Below are 16,600 nucleotides of genomic sequence, written 5' to 3'. Positions count from 1 at the left end.
ACACACACACACACACACACACACACACACACACACACACACACACAGGTGTGTAAATCCACTGCAGACTTCTCGCTCAGTCCTCGGCACTACAACGGCGACCATATGACAACAAGCCTCCCTATTGCCATGGCAACAACTGCACCATTGCTAAGGCAACAGCTGCAGAGTGCTACAACGAGCGGAACAACCTCCGTGCATTCCCAGTCGCATTACATCTTCCGGTTAATGCCTTTTCTTTGTGGGGTTTGGTCTTCTTTAAGTCGCTCTCGCGGTGCTTCGTGTTTTTCTTTTTCTGTGATGCATATATATGTAATTCACACTCTCCTCCTCAACACATTCTCTTTCGGTCTAATTCCTTCTGTCTTCACACACACGCGCACACACACACACACACTCACTCACTCACCCACTCTCCCTCTCCTTTTCTCTCTCCTTCACTGTCCCCTCCCTCAGTTCTTCCTCTTCATCCTCTGCTGTTTCGCTGTCTTTTTCTCTGTTTCTCTTTTTCCCTTTCTTTCCACAGTGTGAACCTCCCTCCTCCCCCCTTTTTTTTTAATCCCGCCACCTCTGCTCTCCATCTCCATCCTCCCCTTCCTCCATCTCTTTTCATATTCACCCCATCTTTTCTCTTTCTTTTCTGCTGCTTCTCTTTCGCCTTAGAAAAAAAAACCAACGGATATACTCTCACCTTCCCTTTTCTCCTCTCTTTCTTTCTCTCTCTCTCTCGCTCTCTCTCTCATACTAAATTCCGAGACCACCCTCTCTCCTCTCCTCTCTTTCTTTGCTCACTCTCGCTCTCTCTCTCTATTTCCCTGTGGCCCTCCCCCTCCCTTTCCATGTTTCCCCCTCCCTCCATCCTCTCTTTCCCTCGCTGGTTCAGTTAGTCAAAGAACAGATTCACGGAAGGAGAGAAAAGGGGGGAAAGGCAGGAGTGCAGACAGGAGTGCAGGAGTGGGGCAGGCTGGGGAGAGGGGTGTGGGGTCTCAGCCCTCTGTCGTGGGGGGTTGGGGGGGTTGAGATACACCCCAATATTTTGTTCTAAGTACCATGGACTGCCTCTGCATTGTGACTACAAAGGTAAGCCTATCTGCTGTTCCTTACTTAGGCTCTATGTGTGTGTGTGTGTGAGAAAGAGTGAGAGGTGCCACAACTGTACGTGAACACAGAAGAAGAAGGAAGCACTCATCGTCCTGTCATCTCTCAATTATCAAAGTATTCTTCTTCTGTACGAGATAAAAATGTTTCTGTCTTTGTGATGATTTTTGGGAGCTTTGCATGATGTCAGGTAAACGTCAGGGTAAGCCGGGCTACCTGAGTGTTGTATAGACAGGATACTCTTTGATGTTTCCCTTTCCGGATGACTCTCTCCCCACTCTCTCTGCGTCTCCCACTCTGTGTCATGCTTTGTGAGTGGATAAACAGCGGCTGGCTGACCTGCATGGGTGTAGTAAAAAAGCGGGAGAGAACCGGCGCTTGAGTTGCTTGTGCGGGGCTTTGTGTCATGTCAGAGCTGCAGAATATGTCAGGGAGAGACCATGGGAGGGCATCCTGCACGCTAATCCGCTCATAAATTCAGCTGCTGTATCTTAACCTCGACCATGTAAGACACACGTTAAAGCTATACCCACCGTGCATCTGCACACATCTGCCTCTTACACACAGGATATGAGCGATGTGTTATATCATACACACATGTGCTCAGCATCAGCACGCCTCTGCACGGAGGCAGTCCTGCTCATGAAATTGGCTAATAAAAAAATGTAAAATATGAAAGCGCTTTATTTGTAGTCCGACTCTAGACACACATGGGGTTACAATCTGCTTTAGACCTTCAATAACCCGGGTGGACATGCAGATTCAAAAACAGGGGAACAATAAACTGTAGCAGCTGCACCAGTTTCTAACAGGAAGTGATGACAAAAAGTAGGAAACAGAAATACATGCACACACACACACACGCACACACACACACAGCAACTCTCACAGCTGTGTGAAGGTGGTGATCATTTGAAATATTAACTTGGAGTTAGTGTGTGTAGAGTAGAAGTGAGGGCAGCTGGCCCTTTCAGATGTATTACATAAATTTGTGTTTAACTGTGGCACATTACATTTGCTTATCAACCTCTCAGTTTCCTTGGCAACAGAGATTATTGGTCAGTTAAACATAGATAGGTAGGCGCAGTCAGGGAGACAGCATTGTACAATGTGTAGATGTACACTGGAGACCATTAAATACATATCTGTTAATGTGACATAAATCAGAATCTGAGCGAAAACTTGATTTCACATCTTCCTCTAATGAGCTAACTGTCGGTGCTACAGGCCTCTTTATCGTTACCTAACACGCTGCAGTGTGACAAATGCTTTGTGAGAAAGTAAAAAATAAATATGAAAATGTCGAGGTATCTCTCCGTAAGTCTGGAACATCAGTCCCTCGTGCATCTTATTCGCCTCGAGTGTGACTCACTGAGTTCACTAGGGGAGAAAAAAAAAGAAACACTGAACGTGAAAGACCACAGTTGGTAACAGTGGATATTTCACCAGACCGGCTCCAGAATCCTGCAATTCGCTATCAAAGTGAGAAAAGACTTACTGTAAAGCTGGCAAAGAAAACCTGACTATTGCCAAGCTATTGTGAGACAGATGGTCAGTTCAAAGTTAGAGCAAAAGTGGGTAAAGAATTGATTGGCTAAGTAGGTCTTTGATCAACCAATGTGATGTTTGGTTGGACTTCCATTGCGGTGGCTACATGTGACTTTAAACACACAAGCCGATTAAATCAGCTACTGTACATTATTAGGCGAATAAAAACGGGATATTCCCAGTATTTGAGATTCGCTCGTCTTACCAGTGTGCAAAATAAACATTATCGTGGATCAGATTTGCCTAAAACTGGTGTATTCCTTTAAATGCGTTTTTAAACTTTAATGGAGTCTGGCTGCATTGCAGGTGAGGAGTATGGCTGGCCATCATGTAGCAGAGGATGATGGGTGAGCAGCTCCCTGGGTGAGCTGTTTTCCTGACACCCACATACTAGAACAGGTTATGTGAACAATGTTGCCTCCCCGTGCACGCCGGCTCAAAAAAGTTTTGCTGTGTGGGTGAAGCCAGAGTCGGCCAGTGAGTGACAAACATCTGATAACCCCGTATATACAGCGCGCCAAGTTAAGCACCACTGGGCTGAATGCTGCTTTAAGTTTGAAGAATAGCAGCTCGGGCAATACAGTAGTACATACTTAGACTAAAATGGCCACTGTGTTGTGCTGTTTTTTTGTTGAGGAATTCACCTGAACCTTGAATTTCCAATGAGATAGTAATAATTGGAGCTCTTTTGGTAGCAATAGAGGCAGAATTACTGAAATTCTGTGAGGAAAAACAAAGAGCACTTAAGATAGGACCCTTTGTACAAAGAAGGGGTTCGTGTTATTTGAAGAGGATTGTTTCGTCCTTGAGGCAATTAAGGTAAAATTGGAAAAGTATTCATTTTCCTTTTGTAATGCTGGTCTTGTCTTTACACACGTGTCTACCCCTGACAAGTTCCAATGTTCAAGGCTGATCGATTAAGTTGTCAACTATTCAATTAATCTGCAACTATTTTAATAATCAATTGATCGATTTTTCAAGAAAAAAAAAGCCAAAATGATCTGATCCCAACTTCTTAAATGTGAATATTAGTGACATTAAACTAAATATCTTCGAGTTGTGGACAAAACAAGACATTTGGTGCGTTCATCTTGATACTTTGGGAAACACGGATCAATATTTTCACCATTTTCTGACATCTTATAGACCAAACAACAATCGACAATGAAAATATCAGTTATGTGCAGCCCTAAAAACTAAATATGAAATAGCTGCTTAGGATGGCTATACTTCATACAGAGGTATTATTACATAACATTAAGAACTGGAGTATTAAGGCATATCAGCTTGAGGAGACGTCACAGGATTTATATTTGGTTGCGAGCCTGACAATACCTTTGACTCTCCCTCCCTGCATGGCACTGAGTCAGAGAAGGACGATTTGATGTTTGAGAGGCGAGAACAAAGATGGTGTACACAGTAAAAGAGATTTAAGCTCTGAAAGCCACTTCTCTTAAAGCCATCACGATGTCTGATAGGAAAAAGATTGCGATAGAGAGTGTGTCTCCTGTGTGGAAAGGAGGACACACAGCATGTTTCTGCTAACTCCTAACCACCTTCCTCCTGCTTCGCTAGTCTTACACCCCTTTGATTATCACTCCTCTCCCCGTTGTCACCCCCGTTCCACTTCTCTGCTCTCACATTTCCAATTCCACATTTTTTTTGTCCTCTCTGCCTCCTTCACCTCTGTAATCCCTCACTCAGTCCTCCCTTCCAGCTTCCTCTTTCCTTTATCTCAGTTTACCTCCTTCCCCCTTCTGCTTACTCTCCTCTTTCCTGCTCCCTGCTCTCTAGCTTACCTCCTGTCCTCCTCTTCAGCACTTTCAAGGCTTCCCTAGTTAGTGCTCCTTCAAATAAATTATACATTTGACAAGATGTAGTCAAAGTCAGCAGCTTTCGAGTGCACATTATTGGCCATCATGTATGGCTTCATGCTCCAACATGGACATCTTCCTCCTGGAATGGGTTTTAGTACGAATATTTGTAATTATTTTGTGCTGCTAGCTGTTCTTACGGTTCAATATATATGAATATTTATATCTGGTGAAAGCGTGCGTGCAGTCAAGGATGAGGAGCTTATGGCTGCTGCATCTTGCTCCAGTCCTAAGAGTCTCCAAAATGGAGTTAAGCTAAAAACCCTCCGCTCGGTATTCACTCAGCTTGTCCACGATTCTGCTCGTCTAAACAAGTGTCCATTCACGGCGCTGTGAGATGCGTGTCTGTACGAGTGTGTGGCATGCGGTACAGTGTGCTGTGGGTTAAGATTAGCGATCCAGTGGAGAGCTCATATGATCTCTGCTCAAGGGCACGAGCTTCCACGAGGCCTTTGTATGCAGCCACAGAGACACTGATCCATGCCAAGTTGCTCCCAGGGCACAGTGAGGGAAGCAGGGCTCGCCCCGGTCCGTTGCCACGACTGCATCAGCGCCGAGGTCTTCTATTGTCCGAAGAAACACACAGCAATATCGAGGAGATAGCAGAGATGTGCTTATATATATATATATATATATATAGGTCGGTTTTGATTTCTCCGTCATCATCCCTGCTCAAATGACAGCTTGCTTTTGTGCTCATGAAGAAAATATTGCAAATCTCTGTGGTCAGCGACGGGTTTTTGTACATATTTTGCACCTCTCACCCACACAGTCAACCGCTTTCCCGAAAGAAAGCCACACACCTACATGATCAGACAGAACTCACACAGACCGCAGAGCATGCAGCACAAGTGGCTTCCGCACTGTGAAACTGCAGCCTTGCTCGAGCTAAGAAATTTGGTGCAAGTGCACGTCTTTCGAAAAACTTGTCAGGTCTAATTAAACAGGAGGTAGAGGCTCGCTTGTACGATGATAATTCCTACTGCAGCTGCTGGATTCAAGCAGCTGCAACTGCGAGTGGTGTTGTTGCAGAAATTAAACCTCGGATGTCTTGCAACTTTTATCCGCGGCCTCGACTCAGAACATCGAATCTTCTTGAGCTTGCAGAGTTGACTTCATATTTGGGCTCATCCCAGCCCATCAGTCTCTTTCTATGACAACATGTTGCCCATGCAATGCCAACCTCTCGCCTCTCAACTACTGTATGATGCCCCCCACCAGAAAAGAGGCTGTTAAGAGCTTCTTCTTTGTCAAATGCATACAACACAATCTGTGCTGTCTTTTGCTTCCCTCGCCTCTCCAGTCTCATCCAGAGAGAGGATGAGCAATGCTTAATCATTTCTTTTGAATCTCACCTTGAATGCTTAGATACTATTAATGGATATTTCAGAATGACACAATGTGGCGAGGCCACTGGCTCGTATACCTTTATTACTTTTTAGTGTTTTTCATGAAATATTTCCATCTATGGAAGGAAAAGGCACATTTCTTTCACAGTGCACGGCTCAAACACCGTTCTCTTTGGTCACACTGGTGCATCATCACTTTTAAGAGAGTACGTTTGTCTGTTGATTCAATATTAAGGGAATTTAAAGTGAAATATGTACATTGTAAACAGAAAAGAACCGTACACCTCATAGTAAAAAAACTGAATGGAAAAAATCCTTAAATTTTTCCTTTTCATCTTAATTATATATTTTTTAAAACAGCCCACTTGCTGCTGTCCACCAGCAGAGCCTGCTTACAGTGTTATTTTCACTGTAAGCAGTGTTTTGGCTTTCAGCATCACTGTCCGTCTTGAAATTGACCATATGACAGGTGACAGATTAGATCCATCAAGGCCTGTTTGGGCTCGAGACTTTGTCGTCTCACATTGACTGAGGAGGCTAATGGCGAAACACGAGCAGGACCCGGGAGGAAGACTGTGGCCGGCGACCATCCTGCTCTGCTCCAACACGGATGTACACGAGAACAAATTGTTGCAGTAATTCTGTAAATAGGAATAACTGAATCAATAGCGATGATGATGTACATTTAAAGATGTGGGGAGATTCAATAGTCCTGTGAGTCCTGTGGGGCCTCATTAAGTAGCCAAGCTAAAGGAGGGTCAACCGCTCAGGGCCTCTGTAAGAAAACTGTGTGTCCACACTATGGGCATTTTAGCTAAAAGAGTCAACTAACTTAGCATATGTTGTGTAATCAGAGTGTGTGTTTGTCAATGTGTAGTGCTGGGGCGGGACTGGGGACGTGCAGGAGTGCAGAGAAGAGAAAGGTGGAAGAAAAATTGACAGAAAACCACAACGACGTCAACGGTAGTGATGATATCATCGATATGAATAGCTCCTGCATTTGCCTTGCAAATGGGATCAGGCTTTCTTACAGTGGTGGGATCATTATTTTCCACTACAGCACACGATGACACCTTGTGGCATGTTGTTAAACTACAGCACAGGAGTCCACGACAAGCTGGCTCAGGGGAAACCTGTCAAATGTGAGCTTCCTTGTGTCCACGCAAGCAGCTGGATATGTGGACGCTACATTATGCAACATCAGCCGGAGCCTCAGAGTGCACACATGGTCTGCATTCACTGAGGTCAAGGCCGTGTGTTTTTTTTCCCTCATAATTAATAGGAAATTGCTGGATCCTGTATCAGTTATTCATGAGCAGTCCCTTGTCACAGACCTGCCGCAATGTTCTCATCTGAAATTAAGGTCATGGATTCAGAGGTTTTCCAACCTCCTGTTTGGCAAAGTAGCAGAAGCCTGCCCAGAGTCCCTGTCATATTTTAAATATATATATATATATATATATATACGCTTTGCATGCCTGCCACCTACATGTGTGGCTTTAGCGCCGACAAAAAAAGAAAAAGTGAATCGTTTGAATGAAAAACACGACATGAGCAAATGACACAGAGAGACTTCAGACACCCGACGGGCTTGCACGCCACACGGCAAACGTACGAGCGCGCATTATTCCTGTGATTTGTTTGTCTCTGGCTTCTTGTATCTTCATGTTCCTCTTATAGGTGATGTCAGTTGCCTAGCAACCGAGCAATCAGGGCCCGATTGTTGCCATGACAACATGGCAGGGGTATCATCACGGAGAGAATAGAGATGAAAGGAGGAAGGGAGGGAGAGAGGACAGAGAGAGAGAGAGAGAGAGAGAGAGAGTCCTGCCATTGAAGGGTGCTGATAATGTGAAGCCCACAGTGTGCAGGTAGGAGGATGACCTCTGTGTAGGCGGCAGCAGAGAATGCTCATGAATGCAGAGAATAGAAAAATTAATGTTTGGTTTTATGCGGCTGGATCGGCGGGTTGCACAGCGTTTGACACTGTTCTAACAGCACGGGGCTTCATTCCAGATGGAAATGTCACGATGTGCTCCAGTTGTCTTTAGTCACAGACAGTGAGGCTGATGCCGAAGCCACAGCTCAGTGTGCGCCGCTGAGGTCCAGAAGGCTTTGGGCCTAACCTCCGCAGGTGTCATAACCCATCCATCACCCGACAGAAGTCCACTGTAAAGCAGCCCGATGGGGTCACGGTGCATTTAGTCTGTTTATTCCCTCGCTCAACTCTGCTTCACCCTTAATACAGCCACGTAGCAGAGTGAGCCGGGGCCCGAGAGGGCAAGAGCACCAACTACACACAATTCACACTATGTGAATCAGAGTGGACGCTGATTTATATTTAATGTCAAAATACCGACTGATTCAATTAGCGGTGTGGACAAATGAAATGTTAATATTGTAAAGATTGACCAAGTGTCTCTAAGCTAACTAGCCCACTAGCTAGTTAGCTGAATAGGACAAAAAAACATGTGAGCTTTGATTTCTCAACCATTAAAGGAAAGTTACTAAAAACGTGGAGGACTAGTTGCACAAAATTTTAGCATCCTGATCTTGATTTGACATGATGCAGTACTTGATCCCCCAAGCCTAAAGATTAAAATGATATTCAAAAGCAAGTCAACACTTCCCCAGATCCACTTTCTTTGAAACAATCCCAACAGCATTCAATCATGTTGCAGGAGAAAACCATGAAGAAGTAACGTTACGTCACTAAGAGGCAGTTTGAAAAAAACAGATACCAAAGATCATTTTGTTCAGGTACAAAAACTATGCGGCGGTCCAAAAAAAGAAGGAATTTCAGTATGCAAAACATGAGGGTCGAGAATGACAGACGGACAAATAGCATTATATTTAGTGAAGTTAATGACTTCTTCAAAGTTTAGGACTTAGGACTCAGGACTTGAGTGCAAATACAAATGCAAATGCAGTTTCCCAAAGCCCAAAATACTCAGTCATTCAATTTAGAATACAAAATAAAACAGAGAAAAGAAGCAAATTCTTGCATTTGTGAATTGGATCCAGCAAATGTTTGCTTAATAGATGACAAGCAATTCATTGATTATCAAAGTGTCCATCGACTCATCGGCCACTGAATAGTTTCAGTGTTTGAAGTGTTCACAAGATTTTTTTATGAGTCTCCACATTGACGGGGCCATTATGGAGCAGCCTTCATAAATATGGCCGGTTATGTACATTCACGTCTTCACGTGTGAGCAGCAGATGACGGCAATGAAGTGAATTCACACCTCACAAATAAACACGGCGGCTACAGTTAAAACACTAGCTACAAACAGATAAATATGTAATTATATAATGGTTGCATAACAGAGATATCCGTGTCAAAACTGTCCTCGGTTTAAATCATCATCCTGACATTCAGCCTTTACTTGACGTGTGTGTGTGTGTGTGTGTGTGTGTGTGTGTGTGTGTGTGTGTGTGTGTGTGTGTGTGTGTCAAAGAGGGAGCAGAGAGCAGCGTTGATGGAAGCCCACCGTCGTGTTTACTTCGGATAAAAAAAAAGAGACGAAGAATAATATAGAAGCTTCACTCTCCTTCTCTACGTCTCCTTCTCTCCCCTCCCTCCCTCACCAGCAGTGACAAACATATTTTATGAGTCACGGCTGGAGCAGGCTGCCAGTCCTCTCTGTTCAGACCCTTGCCTTTAACATCAAGATACATCCAACACCAACAACTCTGGCTTCCAGGAAAACTCCCTCTCCTCGTCTGCTACGACACCCACCCCCCCTTCCCCTTCCCTCTCTCCCCCTCCCTCTTTTTTATTTCCCCTTACCCTTCCCCAGCCTCCCATCTCTCTCTCTCTCTCTCTCTCTCTCTCTTTCTCCCCTTTCCCTCTCCTCCTCTACTGCGGGTGTCTGGGAGGCTGTTTATCCTCTGTCTCTCGCTCATGAAGGGCCGCACTAAGCTCCCTTCCCTCTGCCCGTGTGTGGTAGGTAGATTCACCTCTCCGTTCGTGTCGTTCTTCTCCTTCCATCTCTCTCTCTGCTGCTGCCTCTGTTTTGCATGTTAGCTTTAAAGTGTGCGAGTCGTTCTGGCAGGCTTTTTGTGGAGGTCTGCTTCTACATCTATTGCATATTGCATCGAACATGCTCGCAATCTCCGCCACTGTCAGATTCATCCGAAATATGTGTACGAGGAATTTTTTCCGCTCTCCTTGTGCGTGTGCTCCGGGTAGGTTTATTCATGCACTTTGGGTATTACATATGAACGTGGCCTGGCACATGTGGGTGTGTATGTGTGAGCATGTTTAGACACGCAGTAGGAGTAAAACTCCAGCAGACTTGTTGATTATAGCAGCATTACAAAGATTCGTGTATGCAATGTTTTTATTCTCTGTTTGGAGAAGTTTTGTCTATGTATATCTGAATATCATTCATATTGTTGTGCACCTCTATCCTTGTGAGGACACAAGGACACAAGCACAGCGCTCTAAGATGAGGACAATCCTCCAGTTGACAAAAAAAATAAATTGACGTCACTTATAAAGAGGTTGTGTCATTTTTAGGGTTAAGGATCAACATCAGGGTTCGGGCTATAGATTAGGGTTAGAGGTGAGAGAATGGGTTTTCATCACACGTCCAAGGCGTACAAGTACCAATATGTTGATGTGTATATACACAACTGTATGCAGTTGTGTGTGTTGAATGTAAACACTGAGAAGCAAAGAGAAATCCAGAGCTCCTCCAGCCTAAATTAGCAGAGCAGACATGACATGCTTCTATTGGGCTGGTTGAGTGTTACGTGTGTTGATATGTGCGTATGTGCGTGTCTGTGTTGATGTGTGTGTTGATGTGCGTGTGGTCAAAAAACGCTTTGCACTGGTTATTATCTATGTTAGAGTTGTTATTGGAAATGAAAACACAAATTTAAGCCTTCAGTTTCAGTTTGAATCGCAGTTTATTGGGCAGCAGATTTATTCTGTAAATTGACTTTGTGATTGGAGTACACAATGCAGTTAATAATTTATAGGACATTGACACATTTTGTTGTTTTTCCCCTGTGCACCTGCATGTCGGGGTTTTAAAATGAAACGACGACTAAAGTTTAAGTCCCGATTCTTCTTTGATTTGCATTCACCTCAGATGAAGCGTGTAAATGTCCCCAGATTTTAAGGGGACACAATGTGAAAAGATCTGGAGGTGGTTCTAGTTGTGACATTAAGAATCTGTTGTTGTCTGTTAACGTGAAGAACAAAGATGTGTCATCACTGCCAGTGAAGCAGGCCAACATGAGCCTGAGCCAAAAACATTCGGATGTCAAAATCAACAGTTAAAGGCGCTCTGTGGAGTTTTCTTGTAAACAAAAACATTTAATCATTACATTCAGTGTTATTGTGCATTTCCTTCCACGAAAAACTTTTGAAAAGCTGATTTTTAGTATTTTAAGTATTTCAAGTATTTTAAATCCTGCATTGTTTTCATCCGGTCTTTGTTGCAGAGTTACCATCATCTGTAAATCAGTGGAAAAGTGTGACACCATTGGTAGGAATGTGTATCATCTGCATGTCGGGGACCCTCTCATTTAGAGAACAGCTCTACTGGAGGTCTAAAACTCAACAGGGAACCTTTAAAAAAAAAAGCAATAATGCACTTTTGACTTCAGCAACTGTGAACAACCTGATTGAGAAGGGAAGACCAGTAGAGTGGATGACAGAGAAACAGCTGGAAGTTTGACGGGAAAAAAAACAAAACAAGAACAGATGAAGAAGACACTCCAGGATGTGTCACGTATCAGAGACAAGCATCGGAACAAGACAACGCGTGTAAAACCCTGTGCAGGTTACAGTTACAGCATGGAGTGCTCCAGAAAACCTGCAGAGTTATGGAGAGACGAGACAAAGATCGACCTGTGCCAGAGTGATGGAAAAGATCAAAGAAAAGAAAAAAATAGAAACGTCTCATAATCCAAGGCATGCCACTTCATTTGTCAAACATAGTGGAGGTGATGTCATGGTCCAGTGGAGTCATCTCACTTGAGCTCATTGATAATTTCCCTGCTGACGGCGGCAGCAAGGTGAATGTGGAAGTATACAGCAAACAGTGCTCAGACCCAAATGAAGGCATCAGAACTCATTATCTGCAGGGAATTGATTCTTAACATCAAGCCAAAGCAACAAAGGACATTTTTTTTGACTGGCCGAGGGTCAACTGAGCATGTGTATAATTTCCAGAGGACCATAATGACGACAAAAAAACAAAAAAACAATACAAGCAAGAGGTGAAGATGGCTGCAATGCAGGACTGTCAGAGCATCACCTGGAAAGATACCAAGAGTCTGTTGAGGTCTGTTGAGGTCTGTTGAGGTCTGTGGGTCGCAGACTTCAAACAGTCATTGACTGTAAGGGAATTTCAATCACATATGATGAGTTCGGCTAAATTTTGTCTGATAACAGGGGGACAGTAAATGGCTGTATTTCCTACTTAGATGTAAACCCCTGATTTTATAACCGAGAGTCGTGAGTTTAACCTCAGAGTGGTTTCAAGGCAAGATGACCCCCCCCCCCAATAGTCTGGCTAGACGAGTCAAAATCATGTCACCTATTCATCAGATCTGATGCAGTTGTAGCATCCTGGATCATAATGTAGTCTAAAGTTCTGTTACATTGTTGAACACAAATTTCAAAAAGCAGATCATTCCAGTTAGTTACCGGTTTAAAAAGAAGCAATTACTTTTATTGTGGTTCTCAACCTTTTTTTTCTATAATTGTGGTAAGAGCCCATATTCAACCAAACATTTCCTTACCAGTTAGCATGCTGGGTAATTATGGTAAGCAGTTAATTACTATGTGCTCTTAAGTTACTGCTAGTTGGGTCAACTGTGAGCAGCGCTTCCTCTGGTTTCAAAACCTTTAATCACACACACACACACGCACACACACCCACGCACACACACACTAGTTTTCAATTTTGCCCACATCAGAGTTTGAGGTACACATTGTATGTGTGTGAACTAGAGGTGACATAGATGGGAGTGGTGGGTAACTGGAGCGTAGACACTGCCAGTGGGCTCTACCTGTTGGCACCTGGCGGCTCTACTTTCTATCATCTTGGCTAGAAGCGATGCCGTGGCTGCCCTGCTGTGCTCGCTACACGCCGAGCCAAATCAGTGGTGGTCCGAGCCTCTTTGTTGCATTCCGTCAGAGGTGGCTCCAAAGAAAGAAAAAAAAATAAAAATACTTCTGCTCTGTTAAAAGGGTGAGGCAATTTCTAAATTTGAGAAGCCAGTCACACAGCGAGGTGCAGATCCGTGTGAGCTTCAATGGGAGTCCATTGTAATTAAAAGTTGCCACACAACTCTTCTCCAGCACTGGGCTTTATTCACCAAATGCTTTTGGCTAAGTTGCCTTCATTAACGAAGCAATCTGTACAGACAACTTCAGAGTTTTACTTTGAAGTTGCTCAGTCAACGCCAGAGCATAGGAGTAATCTAATGTTATACTTAATTCACTCCTATAGTGCTGACCATTGATCTAGAAGCTTAAATGTTGTCAATATAACAGGCACTTTTTGATAACTGGTTCATAAGGAAGGCAGAAGCATCTACTGTTATCACCCTTACATGAATATAATGTAGTGATTAGCAATCTACTGCCCACTTAGTCCTGGCTGTGGTCATGATAGATAACTTACACAATCCCACAATGCAAAGTCCATGTCTAATTATAGACTGAGCTATAGTGATGCCCCAGGCCAAATAAACGCTTACCACCATCTACTGCTATCACAATAGTTCAGTTGGTGATAGAAGTTGCTACAGAAAACATGGCAAAGGCTTTTCAACACTATGGAGTGATGCCATAGTGTGTTCCTTTAAAGGATATCTAGTACAAAAAAGTGTGTATCTTAGTAGTGTGTGTGTGTGTGTGTTGACCGTCTAAGGTACAGTATGTGATACCAGTTATTAGATTTAGCAAGGGAAAGCAGCACATGGTTTTACAAGACATCAGCGAGCATCTACTAAATAGTGCTATGATTGAAATGTTTAAATGTAAATTAAAGGAGTAAAAGTAAAACATAGCACACAATTTCAACTTCTATCGTCTACCAAACATCTGAATTCTATTTGTATGTAAATCCATCCCTCCTCTAGTCATTCTGCTCTATTTGACATCATGTTTTTCATTGCTGATGAACCGACGTGTTTAACAATATAAAATACCTAAATAAGCTGACCACAATACAAGTGAAATAAGACTAATTTTGAAGACAAGCGTTGTGTCACACAGTGAATATACATTATATTGTGGCAGATACTGCAGAGCAGCCAATGTGGCTGGAGAGGCACATGGGGGCTGCTTTAGCAGAGAGAACGCTTTTCGGCTTGTAGGTGGTTCTGGTTTACAATAGACAGAGCGATCGCTCTTCCACATTTTTTCCCCAACATACATGTTTAAGTCTCAGATGGAGGACAGCTAGCAGAGGATCGTCTCAGCGCTGTTGTCTTTAGTGTGGGAGGAGGCACAGCAGAAGCAGACCGTGATGGAGGGAAGTGAGGTGATGGCTGTGTAGAATTAGACCGGTATAGTTGCTGTGAAACATTCTTCCCTCGTCACAAGGAAGAAGATCATCAGTTTGGCTTTTCGTGATTATGGTGTAGATGTTCTCATCCCAGTCGGAGGGTGGTGCAGATAATTATCCCCGAGAGCTCAATTTAACCATTTAATAACCGTCTCTAAGGATGTCTGCAGCAACCAAACGGAGGGAAAAACAAGTGTATTCCCGGGCTAATCGATTTTTTGGGGGGGGGGGGGGGCTTTTGAAGTGTGTTCAAGGTGTAACACGCACACCATGCTTCATGCATAAAGCATTGCTCCGAGTCATCACTGTTGGTGATGACTCCATTCTGGCATGTTAAATTGACACAGCTGGCTGGCTGGTTTTTGCAAGAGACAGAAGCAGGAATATCAGATGTGAAGAGTTACAGTTTGCCTGTAGAGCGACCTTTGGGTGCTGCTGCTGCACCTGCAGCTGAGGTGAGGCAAGGCTCAGCCACAGGGTGTGCAGGTTTTGGGCGCAACGTTGTTTTGTTTATTTTACTAGGAATAAAATAATCCCCGTGCTACTTATGGGGGATGTGGAAAGTGTTTTAAGGGTGACCACAAAGTCCTACTTTCCCTGACATTGTGCAGAGTGAATTAACTTGTTTAGACACTGCTCTCTATTTCACTTCTTGCCAATGTTTCAGCCGACCATTTCCTTTTTGAAGCGACAGTGTTATCTGGTGAGAACAGGTGAAATCAAATGTTCAAGCCGAGAGGAATCAGATACAGCAGGTTCTGTGTAGGTGTGTAATACTACAGTTCTTACGAAGGGTGTTTTCCTAGTAGAGCTGAGGCAGTCTGGGAGCCTCGGGAGATTCCCAGTTGTGTTTGCACTTTAGTTAGACTACTTCAGTGTCAAAGCTGCAGAGCGCTGGGGGTTATAGAAGGCTGAAGACTGGATGTGTGTTGTGTAAGTGTGATCTGCATTTTCCACCAAATGTAGGTAGTTTAGATACCCTGCTTTCCTTACATGAGAGGAGTTAGTAGTAGTGCGGGCTTACCTGAATGTAGCTAAAGGACACGGAAACGTAAAATAAGGAAGACACGTTTTGAGTGTAGCTCGAATGCGCTGCACTCAAAACAGACCATAGGGTGGAAACACATTGTGTAATCGGGCAGATGTTGATATATTTGTGGAACAGAACTAAATAATATGAAATCGTTAATTTAAGACATGTATTTCCCTACAGATAATCTAAAATCATTGACATACAGAGACATAATGAGAGGCATGTTTTTACTCTGGATCATGAACTTCAGATTGCATACAGTCAGTCTTTGATAATGCATGGACCTCTTATGTAAATGTAAATCATTACTGGTAAGTGTTTTATTTTTTCAAGACTCATAATAACAAGATTCCAAAAAAAAAGAAGCTACCACGGCTTGCAGAAAAGATGAGAAAATGTGAAGTATGGCACATCTGGCTCAGCCTACAGTGCATTAGGCTTAGCACCATTTTCTGGCACTCACGGGCTCAGTGAGCTGCTATAACAGCCAGTTGTGAATAATGCCAGCACTAGCAGCTTGCTCCTCGAGTCACAGTGCTTCTTAATATTCCCTGTGAATTCGAGAAAAACCCTTGCATGTGTCATGGCATGTGACGCGTGTAGTAGTAGCGTGAGGCGACGGCGTCTTTGTGTGCGCGATCACCTGTGACAGAAGCAGTCGTCGTACGGACGAGGCGACCACAATGCTGCTGCTGGAAAGTGGACTATTTGTTAGGGATCTACCACCCCCTGCAGATGTTGTCATGGAAACACTGGCTCTTTTGGGGTTCTCTCTCTCTCTCACACACACACACACACGCGCACACACAATGCAGCGTTAGGATGTTATTGCTATACTCAACACTGGAACATCACAGTTCAGGTTTCCATGCGACTCCCACGCTTACATAATACTGTAGTGGAAGGGGGAATCCATTTACAGTACATGGAAATGATGCTGCATCTATGATTATACACCGTGTTACATACATCTTAATGTATTGCTTAAAAATAAATCGACCTATCTGTATGAAGACACATATGTTGTTACTATACAATCGAATAGGTTGGTCCAACATACAGGAGGGTTATACAAAAAAAAAGAAGAAGCCTTTCAATGACGTGTCTGTGAGAACGGTATGTTTCTGTGAAACCACTGAGAGGCAGCTAACATGACTTGAC

The 16,600-nt window shown here is 43.6% G+C and overlaps 1 protein-coding gene across 4 annotated transcripts in view; it reads left to right on the top strand.

Moving 5' to 3' along the window:
* The first annotated feature begins 798 nt into the window (after positions 1-798).
* The window catches only part of dlg4a (discs, large homolog 4a (Drosophila)), a 52,498-nt gene continuing 36,696 nt past the window's right edge, over positions 799-16,600 (top strand). For 2 of the 4 annotated variants that reach the window (XM_031869088.1, XM_031869087.1), the window contains exon 1: positions 9,836-10,060. In XM_031869088.1, the coding sequence (XP_031724948.1) occupies positions 9,893-10,060 (168 nt within the window). In that variant the 5' untranslated portion in view covers positions 9,836-9,892. The other 2 variants (XM_031869090.1, XM_031869089.1) reach the window with 2 other exon arrangements.

Source organism: Anarrhichthys ocellatus, unplaced genomic scaffold, assembly GCF_004355925.1.
Source record: "Anarrhichthys ocellatus isolate YVR2014 unplaced genomic scaffold, GSC_Weel_1.0 scaffold46, whole genome shotgun sequence".
Classification (NCBI taxonomy): Eukaryota; Metazoa; Chordata; class Actinopteri; order Perciformes; family Anarhichadidae; genus Anarrhichthys; species Anarrhichthys ocellatus.
This window is presented reverse-complemented; position numbering and strand designations above follow the sequence as displayed.